Source organism: Penicillium rubens (assembly GCF_028828025.1).
Source record: "Penicillium rubens strain IBT 27055 chromosome Unknown utg000003l_segment0_segment0, whole genome shotgun sequence".
NCBI lineage: Eukaryota > Fungi > Ascomycota > Eurotiomycetes > Eurotiales > Aspergillaceae > Penicillium > Penicillium rubens.
In genome coordinates, this window is record NW_026890601.1 from 1,271,322 (window position 1) to 1,288,277 (window position 16,956).

Sequence of the window (16,956 nt, forward strand, 5' to 3'; positions counted from 1 at the left end):
TAAATCGCAAGGTCTAATCATATACATATAGGTCATAGACCCCCCAGGCACTTAGCCTATTGACCCTAAGGGCCCTCTTCTGATATAGATTTCCACCTGATCGATCTGCTAGCTAGACCAGCTCATTCTCGAGGGCGATCTTTTGATCATGCATAGCCTCGGTTTGTTTCAGTCAGTTTCTGAGAGTGACGTTACTCTCACGGTAAACGTTGAGCTTATTGATAGTCTTGGGGTCCATTGTATAATGAGGGACAATCACGGTTAAGGGGTTGCTTCGGGAGCTTATACAATCCATCCACTTGATCGATAGTCTTGCTAAAAACGTCTCTTGTCTCTGAGGTGAAGTGAAGATAAGATGTACTCATGAGAACAGTGTGAAGGCGCGAAGTCGCACAGTGAGTTATGCGAGAGGAGACAAGACAGGGCGTTGACGAGTTTGATAAGACAAGCCAGCTTTCGGTAGTTGTGGACATCGTGAATAATTAGTTTTTCCTTCTAGCTAGATATAGCTTAGTCATATGTTGGCCCTGTCTAGCCCTAGAGGTAGTGACTCTTTTCCTGGTTGCATGATAAAATTGGATTGCTTATGAAGTCTATATATGGCTTAAAGCAAGCATCTAGGGAATGGTATATACTTTTGCATGACGCCTTGCTACCAATTGGTTCCAAAAGACTCATACTAATCACTCTGTTTTTGTTAAATGTATTGATAAATGCACTATCCCGACTTTTGTTATTGTCCATGTGGATGATATTCTTACTTTATCACCTTCCAATAGGGTGATCAATTTCGAGAAGCAGCTTGCTAAGCATTTCACTCTCACGAACAAAGGCCTTGCTAGAGAGTATCTCGAGTATCTCGCTATTGAAATCATACACTAGGAAAGCTCTATTGCTCTCTCATAGAGGAAGTTTATCAACACTCTTCTTTATCAATACGGTATACAGAACTGCAACCTAGTTTCGACTCCGTTCAATAAGGAATAACCCTTACTTTCATATACAGGGTCTGTATCACCCGCAGCATACAAGCTCTATCAAGAGCAAGTAGGAAAAGCCATCTAGCTTATGGTCGGGACCCGACCTGACATCTCCTACGCTACTATCCAGCTTGCAAAGTATGCTAGTAACCGGGGTCCGTAGTATAAGCAGGCCATCAAGCGCCTATTTTGCTATCTAGTATGTACGGTTGATCTTAGTATCTGGTATCACCGTGATCCTGATCAACCTGTTCGTGATCTTGATCAATCCAATCAGCTCGTGACTCTACTTTATGATTGTCTATCCCTGGTTTTTTTCGATGTAGATCATGTTAGTCCGCACTCGACAAATGGAAGTTCCACATCTGGCTTCGTCTTTCACTTTGCTAGATGTCCTATCTATTAGGCCTCCAAAAAACAAGCCTGTGTTGCACTGTCATCTACGGAATCCGAGTATATTGTACAAGCTCTCGCTGCACAATAAGTGAAGTGGCTTATCTTTCTCCTTACAGAGATTCGTACGTATCCATGGATGAACATGGCTTGCTTGCTAAATATGCCTGTCACCATTCACGCCGACAAAATCGGTGCCATTGCTCTTGCGAAAAAATCCAGAATATCATGCACGTACGAAACACATTGCTGTCCACATCTTTACATAATATATAACTACATATACATTGCTACCTAGGTAAGGAAATAAGCGGCCCTTAACGGGCGCGGGTTCAAGTTCATTTCTTGCACTCGTGAAAGTTGTCGAACTGCAACAAAAAAAAAAAAAAAAAAAGACAAAGACAATGACAATGACAATATGTATAGAACAATAATATGGTCGAGAACAATGATTAAAAGAAAATATACAAGAGAAAAATGGTACAGAAGTAATGATACAATATAAGGATAAAAGGTATAAAAAAAAAAGAAACATAAAAAAAAAAAACAAAACAAAACAAAACAAAAAAAAAAAAAAAAAAAAAAACAAAAATTCTCGTCATCGTTGTTGTATCTGCTATATCAGTATTAGTGCCTTGATGGTGTGATGAAAGGGAAGTGGACCAGCCATACTAACTTCTTCATGCCCGGCGGTGCTCCTGCTCGTACTGCGGCACAGGGCCGCGACGGGCGCAGGCATCGTTCTGTGCCGCGCCCTCGTTGGGCACGGCCCGAGCCTCATCTACGAGCATGTGCTCGTCTTCATCGGCATCAGGGAGGGGGCCCCCGGCGGCGGGGGCCTCGCGTTGGCCAGGGTCAGCTTCGGCCCCGTGGAAAGCGCCGCGACCGGCCCCACGGCCACGGCCACCACGAGCACCTCCACGACCCCGCCCACCACGAGCACCACCACGCCCTCCCGTTCCACGGGAGCCACGGCCACGGCCACGGAAAGCACCACCGCGGAAAGCACCACCACGGAAATTACCGCCGTGGGCCAGGGCACCCCCTCCCCTAGCCGCCTCGGGGCCAAACTCTTCCTATTATTATGTTAACGACTATCCTAGTGTACCATCAAGGTATAGTAGGGGATAGTATCTTACAGCGAGTCTTGCATTGGCCCGGGCGCGCACCATATCGAGCGCGAACTCGTTCTCGAGTTCGCGGCGGCGGGCCTCAACGACAGCCTTTTTTTTTTTTTTGTTAGTGCCAGATTCTATCTTGCTCAGGTATATGGTATAGCTTACGGCCTGTTCACGGGCGGCTTGCGCCTGGCGGCGCCGTTTCTTTAGTGCCCGATTGCGGGCATTGTTGGGCCCAATCTCCCCGGGTCCCAATGGGGGGCGATCCCCCCGGCGCAGCTTGCGCAAACTGACAGATGACTGGGGGAGGAAGAAGGAAAGAGAGGAAGACAGAGAGAGGAGACAAATATATAGACATGACTAGCCTGAACAAACAGGCAGCCAGCCAGGTCACATGACCCAAGCTCCAGCAAATTCACGCAAAAATGCCAGCCCAGGCTATGACATTTCCATAGTAGATGAGTTACAGGTAAGAAGAATATACTGAGGACTTGGACGTGAAGGTGCCATTTCTATATAGGAAGGTGCTTCCCGCCATAGGCGGAGTTGGGTATAAATGGCAAAATACCATAGCCCTCATCTTTTGGTGGTATACTGTCTTTTCCTATTCAGTTCGATATTGTAGGAATGTTGACTAGTTATAACTTTTACTAGCTATATGTCTGATTTCGAGGTATATAGGGTTCATTAAGTATTTACCCACACCCTGTTTTCCCACCAAAACTGACTAACTTTCGACCCTATTCTCTCAATAAATTTATATTGTGATAATTTTTAAGAAAATTTTAATTAAAATTTATTATTAGATTAACAAAATATCTCTTTCCGAATGGTCCAATATGCATGGCTATTGAGTGGTAACTGATTGAAATGTAAATGTCAAGATGAATCTCTATTATAGTTATATAGTGGCTCCTATACTAAACTCGCGATTAGAATCTTTTGTTAAACTTTGAAAATTGACTACTCTCTATCAAAAATACTTACTAATATAATCTACAATATCCATGGATATTACCTTAGGTTTGAAATGATAAATAAAAATAAAAAAGAGTAAAAAGAAGACCGCGCGCTGTAACCGTCCCACGTAACAAGAGCTCTGGTTTTGCAGTCCAGTATTGTTCGACCTCAGTTTTGCATCGGCTGCAGTGGTGCACGGCTCTACCACTAAGGATGTCGAACTGGATTTGAAGCTTGGTCCGCGAACTGACCCTTTCAATAAAAAAGTCATCAGCAGCCTCGTTTGCGTCGTCGGCCTTGTCCGCATTGTTGGACTCCTTGGCCTTCTTGGCGTTGTCTTTCATGTAAAGCCCGCATGGAAGACAAAGACCTTTCACAAGGCGGGGAACAGTTCGTCCCGTGAGAGTTCTGTTCCCTGGACGGGCACCACAGTAAGGGTTTCGACAAACAGCCTCCTGAGCTTTATATTTGGACTCGTAGCGGCTCGATTTCCAACACTGCTTGCAATAAAATTGACTAGGATCTGAGTGACTCATCACGAACCTAGTATGCCTGGAAGCGCCAGGGGCTTCGACTTTGTTGCAGCCTTTGCAGAAGATGTCGCGCTTGTGCTCCCGCTCATTTTCGATCCACCGTTGGTAGTATCTTTTAGCACGGTGGAGCTTGGCAAATGCTTCGTCTGGCAGCTTGCCATAATTTCTCCGGTAGAAGTAGCAACTGGAACAAAGATAAGATCCAAGTGGGTCCCCGGGATCTAGCAACATACGAGGAGCTCGGGAAACGAACTCCCCGTCCGCTAAGGGATATGGTTCTTTTGGCTCATTTATAGGAACTGTAATAGCATCGCATTGCGGGTTGCCGCATTGAGACCTGAGCTTACAGCCCTTATTGACAAAGCCTTGGGTCAACGACCAAGCCGCATTTAAGCCAACAATTTGGCCTTCAAAGTGTGGACGATACTGAGTCGCGCCTTGGAGTGTCCCGTAAAGCTTCCACGTGCTTTGCTTGACAAAGTCGGACTCGTATGTCGGTCTCCGAAGGGTTCCAAATAGGAACATAAAGATTGCTTCTAGTAGGTTCAGATAGCCTCGTTCAATAGAAGAATTGAACGCTGCAAGCACACGGAACTCTACTTTAGCGCCCTTTTTCAGTCTCCGATAAAGGTGAGAGCCTTTATTGATGGAAGGAAGAAGCTACGCAGTGGAATATGCAACTCAGAGAAATAAATGGATGGACTCTGGAGAGGAGAAAAAGAAGAAGAGAGAGGGGGAAGCTATCTGCATACACATAAGGAAGTCCTGGGAAGCGGGGGATCACGTGATAAGCACGTGACCACCCTAACACCCCCCTTCAGGACTGACCTAGATACCCCCATTCCTGCTCTCTATACAAAAAACCTCTTTTTTTTTTTTTTTTTTTCACTATGCAGTCTTTACTGCCTTTCCTACGTATCATAACACTCCTTTCTCTATTGGTAAAATTGCATGTAGATCACTAAAGACCTAGCATATGTACAAATCTGTCATATGCTTCCTTATCGAGAGCTTTTGTGAACCCGTCCGCCATATTGTGCATCGTATCAACACGTAGCAGATTGATCTTCTCTCTGAAGATTGCGTCCTTAACGAAGAACTAGCGTATATCAAGCTATCTTATACTGTTTTTGTAAGAGCGCTTTCCTATAAGAAGCTAGGTGTTGATATTATCCGTTAAGATAACGATGGGTTTTGTTACATTCGGTAGGTTTAATGCGGTGGCGATTTTCATTAGCTATTGGGCATCCCTTACCGGTCTGTTAAGAGCGCACCACTCTACTACTGTCGATGATAGTGCTATAATTGTCTACTTCCTTAAATACTACCTAATTGGTGTACCGCCGAAGAACCAGATAGCCCCCTCTATAGACTTCGTATTAGGCTAGTCTCTATATAAGGCGTCTATATATGTAAAGAAAGTCGTATCCTAGATTCTTCCGAGCGTTATATAAAGCTCTATTATCCCTTTTAGGTATCTATAGACCTATCGGATAGCTTATATATTATTGGTGGTGGGAGCTATAGAGCGGTGTTATAATTTTATAACCGCAAACTTAATATCCGGTCTTATCTCTATAGTGAGCTAGTTTAGTCTCCTAATAAGAGATTTGTATAATGTATGATCTTTATCGTATAAACGGGTCTCCGGGTTATTATTATTAACCTCCTATTTCCGGCTTAGTGATAGCGGGATAGGGGTTAGTGTGTATAACTATATTTCTATAAGACGTAGCGCTTCTAGGGTATAAGCTTTCTAAGATATTATAATAGTCTTCTTACTATAGTCCCGAGAAATGGCGCTACCGAGAAAGCGTGAAGGCTCTCCTATATCTTTGATTTCGAACTGCTCCTTCGTCTAGTGGTAAATCTGCTACACTTCCGTATCTATTGGTGCGGTAGCAATAAAATTATCTATATAAACTAGTAAAAACCATACTATTACGCCTTAACCTTTTATATATATATAAGGATCGTCGTCGAGTGCGTAAAAATTAATCTTATTCAATCTAGTATCTAGCTCTTTATTCTATAAAGCTACTAAATCACGAAGTCCGTATAGAGCCTATTTTAATTAATAAACCTAGCCTTTGATTCTAATATCCGGTTTATAGTACTCGAAACTAAGGGGTTGAAATGTGTAGACTATTTCCTAATTATCTCGTGATACATTTAGATATACTATAACTATATTAAATTGCTTCTATTTATAATTCCGTTGCGTAATAATAGTGAAAATAATCTTAATAAGTGTGTTTTAGACGATAGGTGCGTAGAAAATGGAGTCTTCCTTCTTTATCTAGAAGTTCCCGCACACTACCTATCTTACTTTAAAACTATACACCTTATTGTCTTTGGTGACTTTGAGATCATACACCCACTAGCTTAGAAGCGGAGTGATTCCTAGCGGTCTTCGAATAATGTCGAAAGTGTCTTTTGTATAGAGATTATCAATCTGACTCTCTATAGTAGCTTGCTATCTATCTGTAAATTTGGACTTTAGAGCTTGTTTGTAGGACTGAGGAATGTCGATATCTTTAATATAAAGCGGCTTGCCGTTATAAATAAAGGGAGTGCTTTACTTAGTAAGAACCTTCGACACTACTAGCCTTCCTCTCTATATGTCCTACTTATCCTATCTAGATCTCTCGCTAGCACTATTATTACCCTACGGAACGTCCGGTCTTACGCGTATTATCTTCGTCTTCGGTTTCGGTAGAGGGTTCGGTCTCGGGGGACGTAGGGGGTTCTCGGGGAAGCCGTAGCGCTCCGGTAAGCGTCTCGTGCGGCTTAAACGGCGGGGAATGAACTATAGAGGTGGAATTGTCTCGTCGCTACTGATCGTGACGACGGACGGCTAACGATCCTGTTGAATCATGATCTAATCGGTCTCGATCGTGGAAATATCACGAGAAATCTCTTCTCGTGGCTGTGAAATCTCCTCTTCTAGTTGTTAAAAAGGCTCTTAAGAAATCTCTTCCTATTGTTGATAAAAAGTGGACTAAGAAGGCTCTTCCTCTCTGTGAGAGAGAGCTTTATAAGAAATCTCTTGCTAAGTGTGTAGAACTGGTTTTGGAGTCTCCTACTACGGTGTATCCTCTCTAAATGCACCTAGTAAATGTAGTGTTAGTGATTTAATAACTACTACTAGCGGTATGAGATCTCGCTAAATTGGTGTCTCTTCCTCTCGGTAAGAAAATACCTATCTCTCTTCCTACTAAGAGACTACCTATCTCTCTTCTTACGGAGAAACTACCTATTTAATTAGTTTGTGTGTAAAGGTCTTATAAGCTTCCTCACTATCGTCACGCTCGATCGACTAGTGAATAGGAGATTCCGGGATCACTTCTAGCACTAGAGGCTTTGTAGCTTGCTTTCTAGGCTAAGGTAGTGGTGGAGGAAGTACTAACACTTCTACACTAAGCTAATCTATATACTTTCTAATTAATTCCCGAGCTTAGGGTTAGAGCGTAGGACGTTATATAGCCTGCGGTGTATCGTGCGGTGTAGCCTACTATTTAGACTACTATTTAGCCTATTATATCGGCTATCTCTTTACTAGCTTTTGGAAGATAGGCTATCGAATTGGAGATATATCCTCGACTTCCTAGATCCTAGTTGACACTTTAGGTGTTAGTGGTATAGTCTATACTCTTCCCGGTGTGTTCGGTCCTACTAAGGGTTGCTTTTGCTAAATTGTTAGCTTTGTTAGACCTTAAATAGTAGGTTCTAGCTTCCTATTAGTAATAACAACCTACAGAACTAGCCTTGGTTGAATCCTAGGTCTTTCAAATAGCTGTTTTCCCTTTTCAATCTGGGTTATTGCCGGTCCTCCTTATTCGTAAAGTGCTCCGGTGTCGTTATTGTCCGAGTTAGGGTCTTTTGGTGCTAGCTTTCTAGCCGGTGCTAGACCCCCTTTCTTATCGTTATCCGGACCTTTCTTATCTAGTTTATCTAGGAAAGTGACGTTCCGGGAGCGTATAATTTCCTTCGTGATAGGATTCTATACCTTAAAGATATAGCCGTTTTCTCCTTCGTAACCAATTAGATGTCCCTAGAATGCTCGTGCTCCTAACTTCTCTAACTAAATATAAGTCTCTCTTAGAATGTAGATAAAAACAATTGCTCCCTATAGACGAAGGTGCTTTAGATTAACCTTCGTTTCTCCTATACCGAGATCTTACTACTAGGTAATGATTGGGGTTTTACCTATTTTAGGGTTTACTAGGCGGTTGTGAATATAAATAGCGGTATTCACACGAAAAGGCTAGAGAGAGTCTAGAAGCTTAGTATCTATATTTATCGTCCTCTATATTTGGTTAATATAGCCTCCTATACGCTCCGCTACACTATTGGGCTTAGGTGTGTATATAGGTGTGAGTTTAAAAATTATTCCCTCACTCTCCCCCTATATCTGGAACTTATAGAATTCGCTTCCTCCGTTAATACGCTAGATAGCTAGGTATCTACCGCGGAGAAGCTTCTATCGCTTGCAAAATTTAATTATATATTCCGTAATCTTATCTTTAGTGCGAAAATAGGGGCCCTCGGTGTATCGGGTATAGTCGTCTACAATAGGAACCTAATATTTCTCTCTACCGGGTCCGGGGGGATTTATAGTCTAGGTGTTAGTATAAAATTTTATACTAGGCTTTTTAACACGTCGTTATTTGTCTCTCGAGATCCGTTTCTTCGCTTTCCCGAGCTAATATACTTTACAATTAAAGTCGTAAAGTTTAACCTAGTTATCCTTATTAAGAAGAATAGTATCCGCTAAAGAAGCTTTAATATACGGTTTGCCGATATACCCTAGACGTCTATATATTTCGTACGTAGAGACTACCTTACTAACTCTATTAAGGTCTTCGTCTTTATTGTTAGACTTAGAGCTAGAATTAGGCTTATAAAAATACGTCTTTTAGACCTTAGTTGAAATCTCTGTCTTTATATCTTCGGCTTCGCTCTTCACACTATAAAAAAGCGGGCCGTCAATCTATAGAAGTCCGTTAACCTTCTTCACTAGGCCGACCTCCTCCCGGTTTACACGTATAAGCTTTAACGTGATCGGGTTATGATAAATCCTATAATCTGCTTCTAAAGTATTTATAGAAAGTAGTCTGTCTTTGGTTAATAGGTTATAGTAGGTAGAGACAAGGATTGTTCTCACTTTTCTAGTCGAAGTCTTAATCTGGACTAGGGCCTTACTATATGCTATTGCGAATTGAATATTGCTATTAGCATTAGTATAGCTATATAGCGTTTCTCTAGCTTTATACTTAGTGTATTCGTAAAAGTCTTTATAGTGACTAGTGATAGTTTTAGAAGCACCACTGTCTAGTATCTATATCTTATCTACGGAGCGTGCGGAGTTTACGCGGGCTATACTAGCCTTGCCTTCATTCTTCTTATTATTTGCTAACCGCTTTATAATGCCGTAACACTAGATATTCTTTACCGGTTTCTACCCTTCGAAAATGAGATCTTCTATAAGGTGGTAGTATATCTTTACTAGATGACCTTCGATGCTATAGTGGGGACACTTACAGCTATTGACGTACTACGGTTGTTGGTTTCTTTATTGTTCCGCCTACTAGTCGATAGTCTTGCCTTTTACTAGACCGTTTTTGAAGAATGACTCTCCCTCTATCTTTATATCTATCTTAGTGTCCGACGAAGTATTATATCCGCCGCCGCGGCCGCGTCCGCCACGACCGCGTCCCTATCTACCGCGCGGGTTCTCTATCTTCCGCGCTATATTTACTATAGTGGAGGCGCTTGATAAAGTAGGTGTATCACGAGCTTCTATAATTAGCTTTTTGTATAAGCTATTGAAGTCGTCCTTCGTGACGCTCTTTGGAATGGTATCCTTTATTATCTAGTAGGTGAACTTCACCGAATCTAGTTCTCCTTCGAGATTATAAAGTATAATAAATATTGCACCGAAAGGGTGCGGCTCTACCTTATATAGGCCTAGTTGGTTATACTACGTCTAATACGCCGTGATATAGGCATTAGCGCTAGAGAAATCTGATCTCCGGATCTTATAAAACTTAATGACTTTATATCTGATATTGTCTATGATTTCTACACCACGAACGAGAGTCTCCACTTCGCGTATTATAATATCTGCATAACGTGGAAAGGCTTCCACTCCTCCTTTAAGAATGGTGATAATCTCTTAATCTAGCAGACTCTCAATCTATCTATAGGCAATTTTTGACTAGTATTCCTAAATGTCGTACTCGGGGTCTGTCTCCTACGGTCGGGGTAGTTTATAATTAGCCACTTTGTCGATACGGACTATACTAAGTCCGTTCTCGATCTGGCGTTTCTATCTAGCGAGATTGCTACTATCTAGTAATAACTTAATACCTTTGTTTAGCTTAATTTCCTTCTCCTCCGGGAGGTTTATGCCCTAGGTCCGAATCGCTCGTTTCGCTACGCCGGAGGTGGAGGAAGAAGGTTAGGTTTAGGTGCGAGGTGCGGGGAGAGAGCGTGATAAGCCCTCACCGGCGTTATCATCCTCGGAATCAGTTATATTAACTAGCTAAGAAAAATGCAGAGTCTTCTCGATAGAAAGATCTCCGGTCAGAAGTAGAGAGACGCGTCTTCGCTGACTCTCGCTAAGAAATGCAGAGTTTTCACGATGGAAAAATCTCTGTTTGTGAATGCAGAGCTCTCTTAATGAGAAATCTCTGATAAAGAAATGCGGCCTGTGATGATATCGATGACCTTCACTACCTTAATGATGATGGATTCGATGATCCGATTTAGTGGGGTGCGGGACGGGCCGAAGCGCGACCCACAATGAAAATTTGAAAATTCTGATTCGCTCAGTTAGACTTGATGAAAATTGATGATTTTGATGATGCTCGGAGACCTCGAGCAAAGGGCTTCATAACCTGATGGAAGGAAGAAGCTACGCAGTGGAATATGCAACTCAGAGAAATAAATGGATGGACTCTGGAGAGGAGAAAAAGAAGAAGAGAGAGGGGGAAGCTATCTGCATACACATGAGGAAGTCCTGGGAAGCGGGGGATCACGTGATAAGCACGTGACCACCCCAACATTTATGCCTTTCCCATGTGTATGGTTGTTGATGACCATAGACACGAACCCTGATACAGATACTCGACCCTACATATAGGGCAAGTGTAATCGTACTATCATCATGCTCAGCTTCGACAACAAAGCCGAGGTAAATGCCAGGCCGTTTCTCGAAGCCTGCCTTTGGAAGGTGACAGAGATCGTCTACCGAAAAGGTTTCTTTCTCGAAGAGAGCTTGCACCTCTATGGAGATTGCAGAGGCAAAGAGACCCGCAAGAAAGTCGACATTGACGCGACTAAGCAAGGTCTAGAACCCAAGAGTTACAGGCCTATCTTGTAGGTCTATAAAGCTAGTCTCACCAGCCCATTTCTGAAGGAATAAGAGGATCTCTCGGATCGTCTTAAAGAGTTTACCGTTAAGGCCCGGTGTCTCTGTTGCGGCTGACTGAATATTGGTTTGATCGGGAGAATCACCAACAGAGCAGTCCTCTCCTTCGGGTCCAGGAACGACTTCTTTATCACCGATAGCCACATGGGCATTGGGCTTACGTGACTTTGTTATCGCTGATGAGTTCGTCATCATTGTCGACCATAAGGGAGGTATCATCCCTCTTGTCAACATCGGACTCCCAGTCCGATTCCCAACCATCGTTACAGCTTTTGGAGCCCTTGTCGCTCTTGAGGAACGGGGTCTCCACACTTTGGCCACTCGAGGTAGGAACTGGGGCTTTCGTGAAGAAGCCCTGGAAACCGTCTAGGACGGGTTGTTTCTTCTCGCCTGCCCTTTGAGAGGCTTTGGCATTGGATTGTTCTTTGTGGTCTGCCTTTTCACGGGCTTTGACCTTGGATTGTTTCTTTTGGTTTGCCTTTTGAGGGGCTTTAACCATTGCCTCTTCCATTTGGTTTGCCTTTTGAGGGGCTCTAACCATTGTCTCTAGCCGCCACGTCTGACGTGGTGTGGCTGTCTGTTCGACATTGTTGAGGTCAACATTGTTGGTTTTGGCAAAAGATAGAGAGGTCTGTCGGTTTTGGGCGTTCTTGTTGACAGCCAATGGCTTCACCCGTTTATTCAAAACTGGGTTCCGATCTCTGGCTAAGACTTCATCGACAGATCTCGTTGTATCAAACTGGTCACTCTGAGACAGGGGTCTCTTCTTGTGACTAGCGTCCTCGGTGGGGAGGAGGGAGGGCTCGAACGGGTCTACCTTATCACGACCAGCGCCAGTAAGGTCTCGACGAACCCCGACACAGGTAGACTTTCAGGATTGCAGCGAAGATCTGCTGACAATCTTGCGTAGATATTGGTATTGCATTTTTCGCAGACTCGATCAAAACGTGTAGGAATGGAGGCCCGAGTGAATGGAATGTGGACACCTGACAGATGACTGGGGAGAAAGAGAAGGAGAGAGAGAGGAAGAAGACAGAGAGAGAGATAGAGACAAATATATAGGCATGACTAGCCTGAACAAATAGGCAGCCAACCAGGTCACATGACCTAGGCTCTAACACCCCCCTTAGGCTAGACATCCTCCGACAAACACTCTCCTCGCCCCCCTATAACAAAAAGAAAAAATCACTATTTCTAGTATCAAATTTATCACCAATTTCAAATCTATCGCTTCTTTCTATCCTTTCTATCTCTCTCCACTAGCGCTGTAGTATAGCACCAGACATCGGGGATTGGCTCCCATTCATCAAAAACGAATTCTTCTAGCAGATAGAAGCATACCTTTGTAGGGTGACCTTCGATACCGTAGTGGCTGCACTTGCCCTTAAAATACTAAGCCTGCTAATAACGCTGACGTTTAGCCTAGTCGTCAATGTTAGCTCCTTTCGGGGGTGCTCTACGAAGCTGCCTGATCTGTAGTCACCATATGGGTTTCTATCTGACATGAGATGCCTCAGACACTGAGGTATTCAACATATTATTACTCGTCCACGGGTATGTAGAATGAATGGGTCAGATAGGGATGGCAATAGGGCTGGCATTGTAGGAACTTATGATATAGTCTAGTGTACTCGTGATATAATTTTGCGGGATATTGAAAGTATAACTTGTAACTCAATATACCGTGGTATATTTCGTTGATTCGCAACTTTGGCCGAGCGGTTAAGGTTAGTAATATATTCACCTTAATTCAACTGAACTAAACTAACAAAATCAACAGGCGCCAGACTCAAGAGAAATTACCTCTTTCACTGATTATAGTGAGCATTCTGGTCACGAAAGTGGCGTGGGTTCGAGTCCCACAGGTTGCATATCTTTTTTTCCGTTTTCCGCCATGTTGTGATTGGTTTTCCGAATTTGATTTGTGGGGCAGTTTTGTCCGCGATTGGCTCTTTCAATTTTAAATTATAGGATAACGTTCCAATCATTCCCCGTGAAGTATATTAACCCCGCCGCCACAGGGTCTTCACGAACACACAAAGTCCGCAGTGTTAACCAGGATGCGCGAATCCTAGTCAAAGCCAGGCCGATTGACGTTGCGTTAGAGCTTATGTGGTTCTGACAGGGCTCGACAAATCCCGCCGTATGTAGTCTTTGGTGGTTCTTTTTTTCCCACTCGACGAACGATTGGATCTCCCCTGGGCATTTTGGCCTCGCGGGTTGCTGCAGCCTCTTGTTTGCGCTTGAGGGACTTACGTTCCTTGAACTTCTTATATTTAGCATAAGGTCGCCGGATTGGCGTTGCGTTAGAGCATGTGTGGATACGAAGCTAGGTACCACCGAGAGAACTACCTGTTGGAATAAAATACGGCATTATTCCACTCGACCAACACAAAAACCACGGTTTTTGAATATAGCCTATGGAGGCCATACCCCAGTTTTGACACTACCGAGGGTCTGGAGTCTGCTAAAGGAAGCCGTCTTTCTCGCGGATAGGAACTTTCAATTGAAGTTTCCCACCTAAAACGGGACCTATAATTGGCTAAGGGTGAACTAGAACACGCTAGGCAACTGGCCGAAGACATGAAGAACGCCTGGAGTCCGCCACTAAGACACATGATCAATACCGTGAAGAGACCGATCGTCTTATAGAGGAGAAGAGCACGAAGATTCAGGATCTCGAAACCCGCACTAAGGAGATCGCTTGCCGACGCCCTGGTCGCGCCTAACGACGGGCGGCGTAGAGCAATCCCCCCGGCGCCTGCAACCGCGGCCCTATACCTCTATATAAGGGGACCGGCATTCATTCGGTCCCGCTACGAGGACGAAATCTGGTAGGTGATATTTTCGAGCTGGGTATGAAGCACAAAATTCTGGTGAAGGACCTCCCCTTTCCCCCCTCTTCTTCGCGATGCTTCTGTGGTTCAGAGATCTCATCCTCGTACGCGGCTCGTTGCTCTGCCTAGCTTTCCTCTTTCTAAGACAGATCGGTTTTGTAGTCTTCGGGTTAGGCTCACATCCCGGCGATGTCGAGTCTGAGCTGGTTGCTCTCTGCACTAACAGCCTATAAATTCTTGGCTGCCGCGGCATGCTTAACGAGCTCACAGAAATTGTTGCTTGAAAGTCGTCGGACTTGAGAGAGGCTAGGACGACTTAAGAGTCACCTTGCACATCTTCAACGCCGAAGAATAGCTGAATTTTCTTCGGTGGTTGAGTCATTGTGGTATAGTACACCTAGAGAATGCACTACCTCAATGTGCTCGTTGCATAACGATCCCGATTCTTGCAATATCCAAAAATTATATCACGAGCACTTGTACAACATAGCTAACTATCCGGAGTGGACCACTTACAAACACCCCTGCTACATTTTCTCTACTATTTGCTCTTATTCTTATTTCCTTTTAGACGTAGTAGCTATTTAGATTATTGCCAGTCAAGGCTTTCTTCATACTCAATTCATTCGATTTTGGTATATGTGCATGAAACCCGTATCCATATCAAGCACCAAGTTCAATTTACACGGCTGGCTCCCAAGCATCAGAAAGCTCTCTAGGTGGCATCAATTAGGTGGTTGAGTTTTCCCTTTATTCACTAAGTACCACAATTCCGGGGTGAATAAGACCATGTCTGTGGGTCCAACTCATGACGGTATATACCTTGACCAGAACAATACCTCAGTCACTCATTTGCTTCACAGCTCCAAGCTGCCATAAGAATCAGGAAGGTTAGTTGCTTTAGTGAGCGGGCAGGAGTTGGTGGGGAGACCTATTGGAAAGTTTGCGAATATAATCTCCATAATACAAACAACCGCGGTTCAACGCTTATTTTATCGTTCTAGGTGTTGATATACCTGGTAAGGTATTCACTTGTCTCAATGTTGGGAAACTGCAAGATGCAACCGAATGAATACCACCTGGGCAGATATATAGCTTCACGGCTTGGCATGACCTAATGCTTATGCACTGTATCACTTCCTCTCTCTTTTCTCTTCTGCCCGCCCGTCCCTTTCTTTGGGAATCTCATACATTGTTTCTCCATAACGTCTCTCCCCTGTATTATGATTCCATGAACCATTCCTTCACGGGATCAAAGACAGTTGTTGAGAGCCCGCTGTAGGTTATTAGCGTTACAATCGATATTTGCTAGCTTCGTTAGGTTAACCACTGGAAGGACTTGAATGTAATGTTTTAAAAGAAGTTTAACGTGGGAATCATTTTCGTCTCCATCGTGCAAGTCACCGGCCAAGATTTTGGTTGGAAGCTCGGCTCAGATCAGACGACTATGCACACTGCTCGACCGCTATTTTGGCCTCGCAATAAGGTACTTCGGCTCCAAATTGGGGGTGACAACAGAGCTCAGCAACCAGAAACGAAAACAAGAGGCCAACTCCAATTATGATCAATCATGTTCCTTGATCGTGTTCCTTAATCGTAACAGGGACCCGTCCCGTAGTCACAGTCTCGTTCCAGCTCCCAATCTCAACCACGTACCGCTCATCCTGGTCGAGTTTCTTGATCTCATTGGGTTCTCTAAACTGCGTAGGGGCTCTCCAGGCTAGACTGCAAATCTTCGCATCCCGTATATCGTCAACAAGATCGAGATGTCCTCGAGAGCTGTCCATAGAGCAGACAGTCCGCATCCCACCGTTATGGCGAATAACCATGTCGTCGATATAGTCAGGCTTTAGGATATCGCTCGGGTCATCCTCATTGTAAAAACTGCCACTATACAGGTCTCAGAAACACGTTTCCAAAACTGGAAGAAAAGAGTACCTTTCAAGTTCCGCGTTTTCGATGCGGATATCATGCTTCAAATTATCTTGAATTTGGATCTGGAGGTATTTCTGGGGTAGTGGAGAATCCATAATAAATTTCGATATGAGATTAGTTTAAGATACTATTTGAGAAAATTATTGTGGAATAAGGCGTTGTATCAAGATATAAGACATATAAAAGGGTTTTTAATCTGAAGTCTATGACGATTTCTCGGATTTCAACCGTGGGAAACCGCCGGGGTGGGGAAGGGAAACCCACTAGAGTGGCGCCCTGGTTTTGAATAGTATCACGGTCCACGGGTATGACGAGAGCTGACTAATACATAAGAAACCTTGGAATTTCCAACCTTAGGTTATATCGTTATTCGCCCCCGCGTAGTGAATCAGATCACGAGGCGCGTTACTGATTTACCTAGCTACAAAATACGCCCGAATCGGATATATAAACCGTCTAGAATTTTGACACTGATCTAGATTTCAGCCTCGGCTTTTTTCACATGGCTTAGCATGTTCTGGACTGGGGGCATACGGGTTTGGACTCTATCATTCATACGGTACATCCTGTCGATCTGGGAACCGGTCGTTTATCCTTATGGGAACCAATACAAGTTGCGTGAGCAAATGGATCACGAAATATTCATGTGACTTTACAATCTGGAGTTCCCTAACTAATAGGTAGTTCGTTAACCAGTAGTTAGTTAACTAGTTAACTACTTAGGTACCTATTACTACTAGGAATCCTATCCCTCCTACGTATATT

At 43.7% G+C, this 16,956-nt stretch overlaps 4 protein-coding genes across 4 annotated transcripts; 1 reads left to right on the forward strand and 3 right to left on the reverse strand.

The window, feature by feature from the left end:
• Positions 1–2,053: 2,053 nt before the first annotated feature.
• On the reverse strand, positions 2,054–4,509 carry N7525_006677 (uncharacterized protein; the record flags this gene model as incomplete). The annotated part of the gene is made up of 4 exons (XM_002567179.2): positions 2,054–2,449; positions 2,513–2,791; positions 3,703–4,283; positions 4,332–4,509. 4 exons carry the CDS (start codon positions 4,507–4,509, stop codon positions 2,054–2,056), a joined length of 1,434 nt encoding a protein of 477 aa, XP_002567225.2.
• A 6,646-nt stretch (positions 4,510–11,155) lies between these two features.
• On the forward strand, positions 11,156–11,371 carry N7525_006678 (uncharacterized protein; the record flags this gene model as incomplete). The annotated part of the gene is made up of 1 exon (XM_061213805.1): positions 11,156–11,371. One exon carries the CDS (start codon positions 11,156–11,158, stop codon positions 11,369–11,371), a length of 216 nt encoding a protein of 71 aa, XP_061068236.1.
• A 205-nt stretch (positions 11,372–11,576) lies between these two features.
• N7525_006679 (uncharacterized protein) lies at positions 11,577–12,344 on the reverse strand (the record flags this gene model as incomplete). Its single annotated transcript, XM_061213806.1, has 2 exons — positions 11,577–12,236; positions 12,318–12,344. The coding sequence occupies 2 exons, from the start codon at positions 12,342–12,344 to the stop codon at positions 11,577–11,579; spliced, it is 687 nt and encodes a 228-aa protein (XP_061068237.1).
• Positions 12,345–15,824: 3,480 nt separating this feature from the next.
• On the reverse strand, positions 15,825–16,286 carry N7525_006680 (uncharacterized protein; the record flags this gene model as incomplete). Its single annotated transcript, XM_002567182.1, has 2 exons — positions 15,825–16,146; positions 16,195–16,286. 2 exons carry the CDS (start codon positions 16,284–16,286, stop codon positions 15,825–15,827), a joined length of 414 nt encoding a protein of 137 aa, XP_002567228.1.
• Between the last annotated feature and the right edge of the window lie 670 nt (positions 16,287–16,956).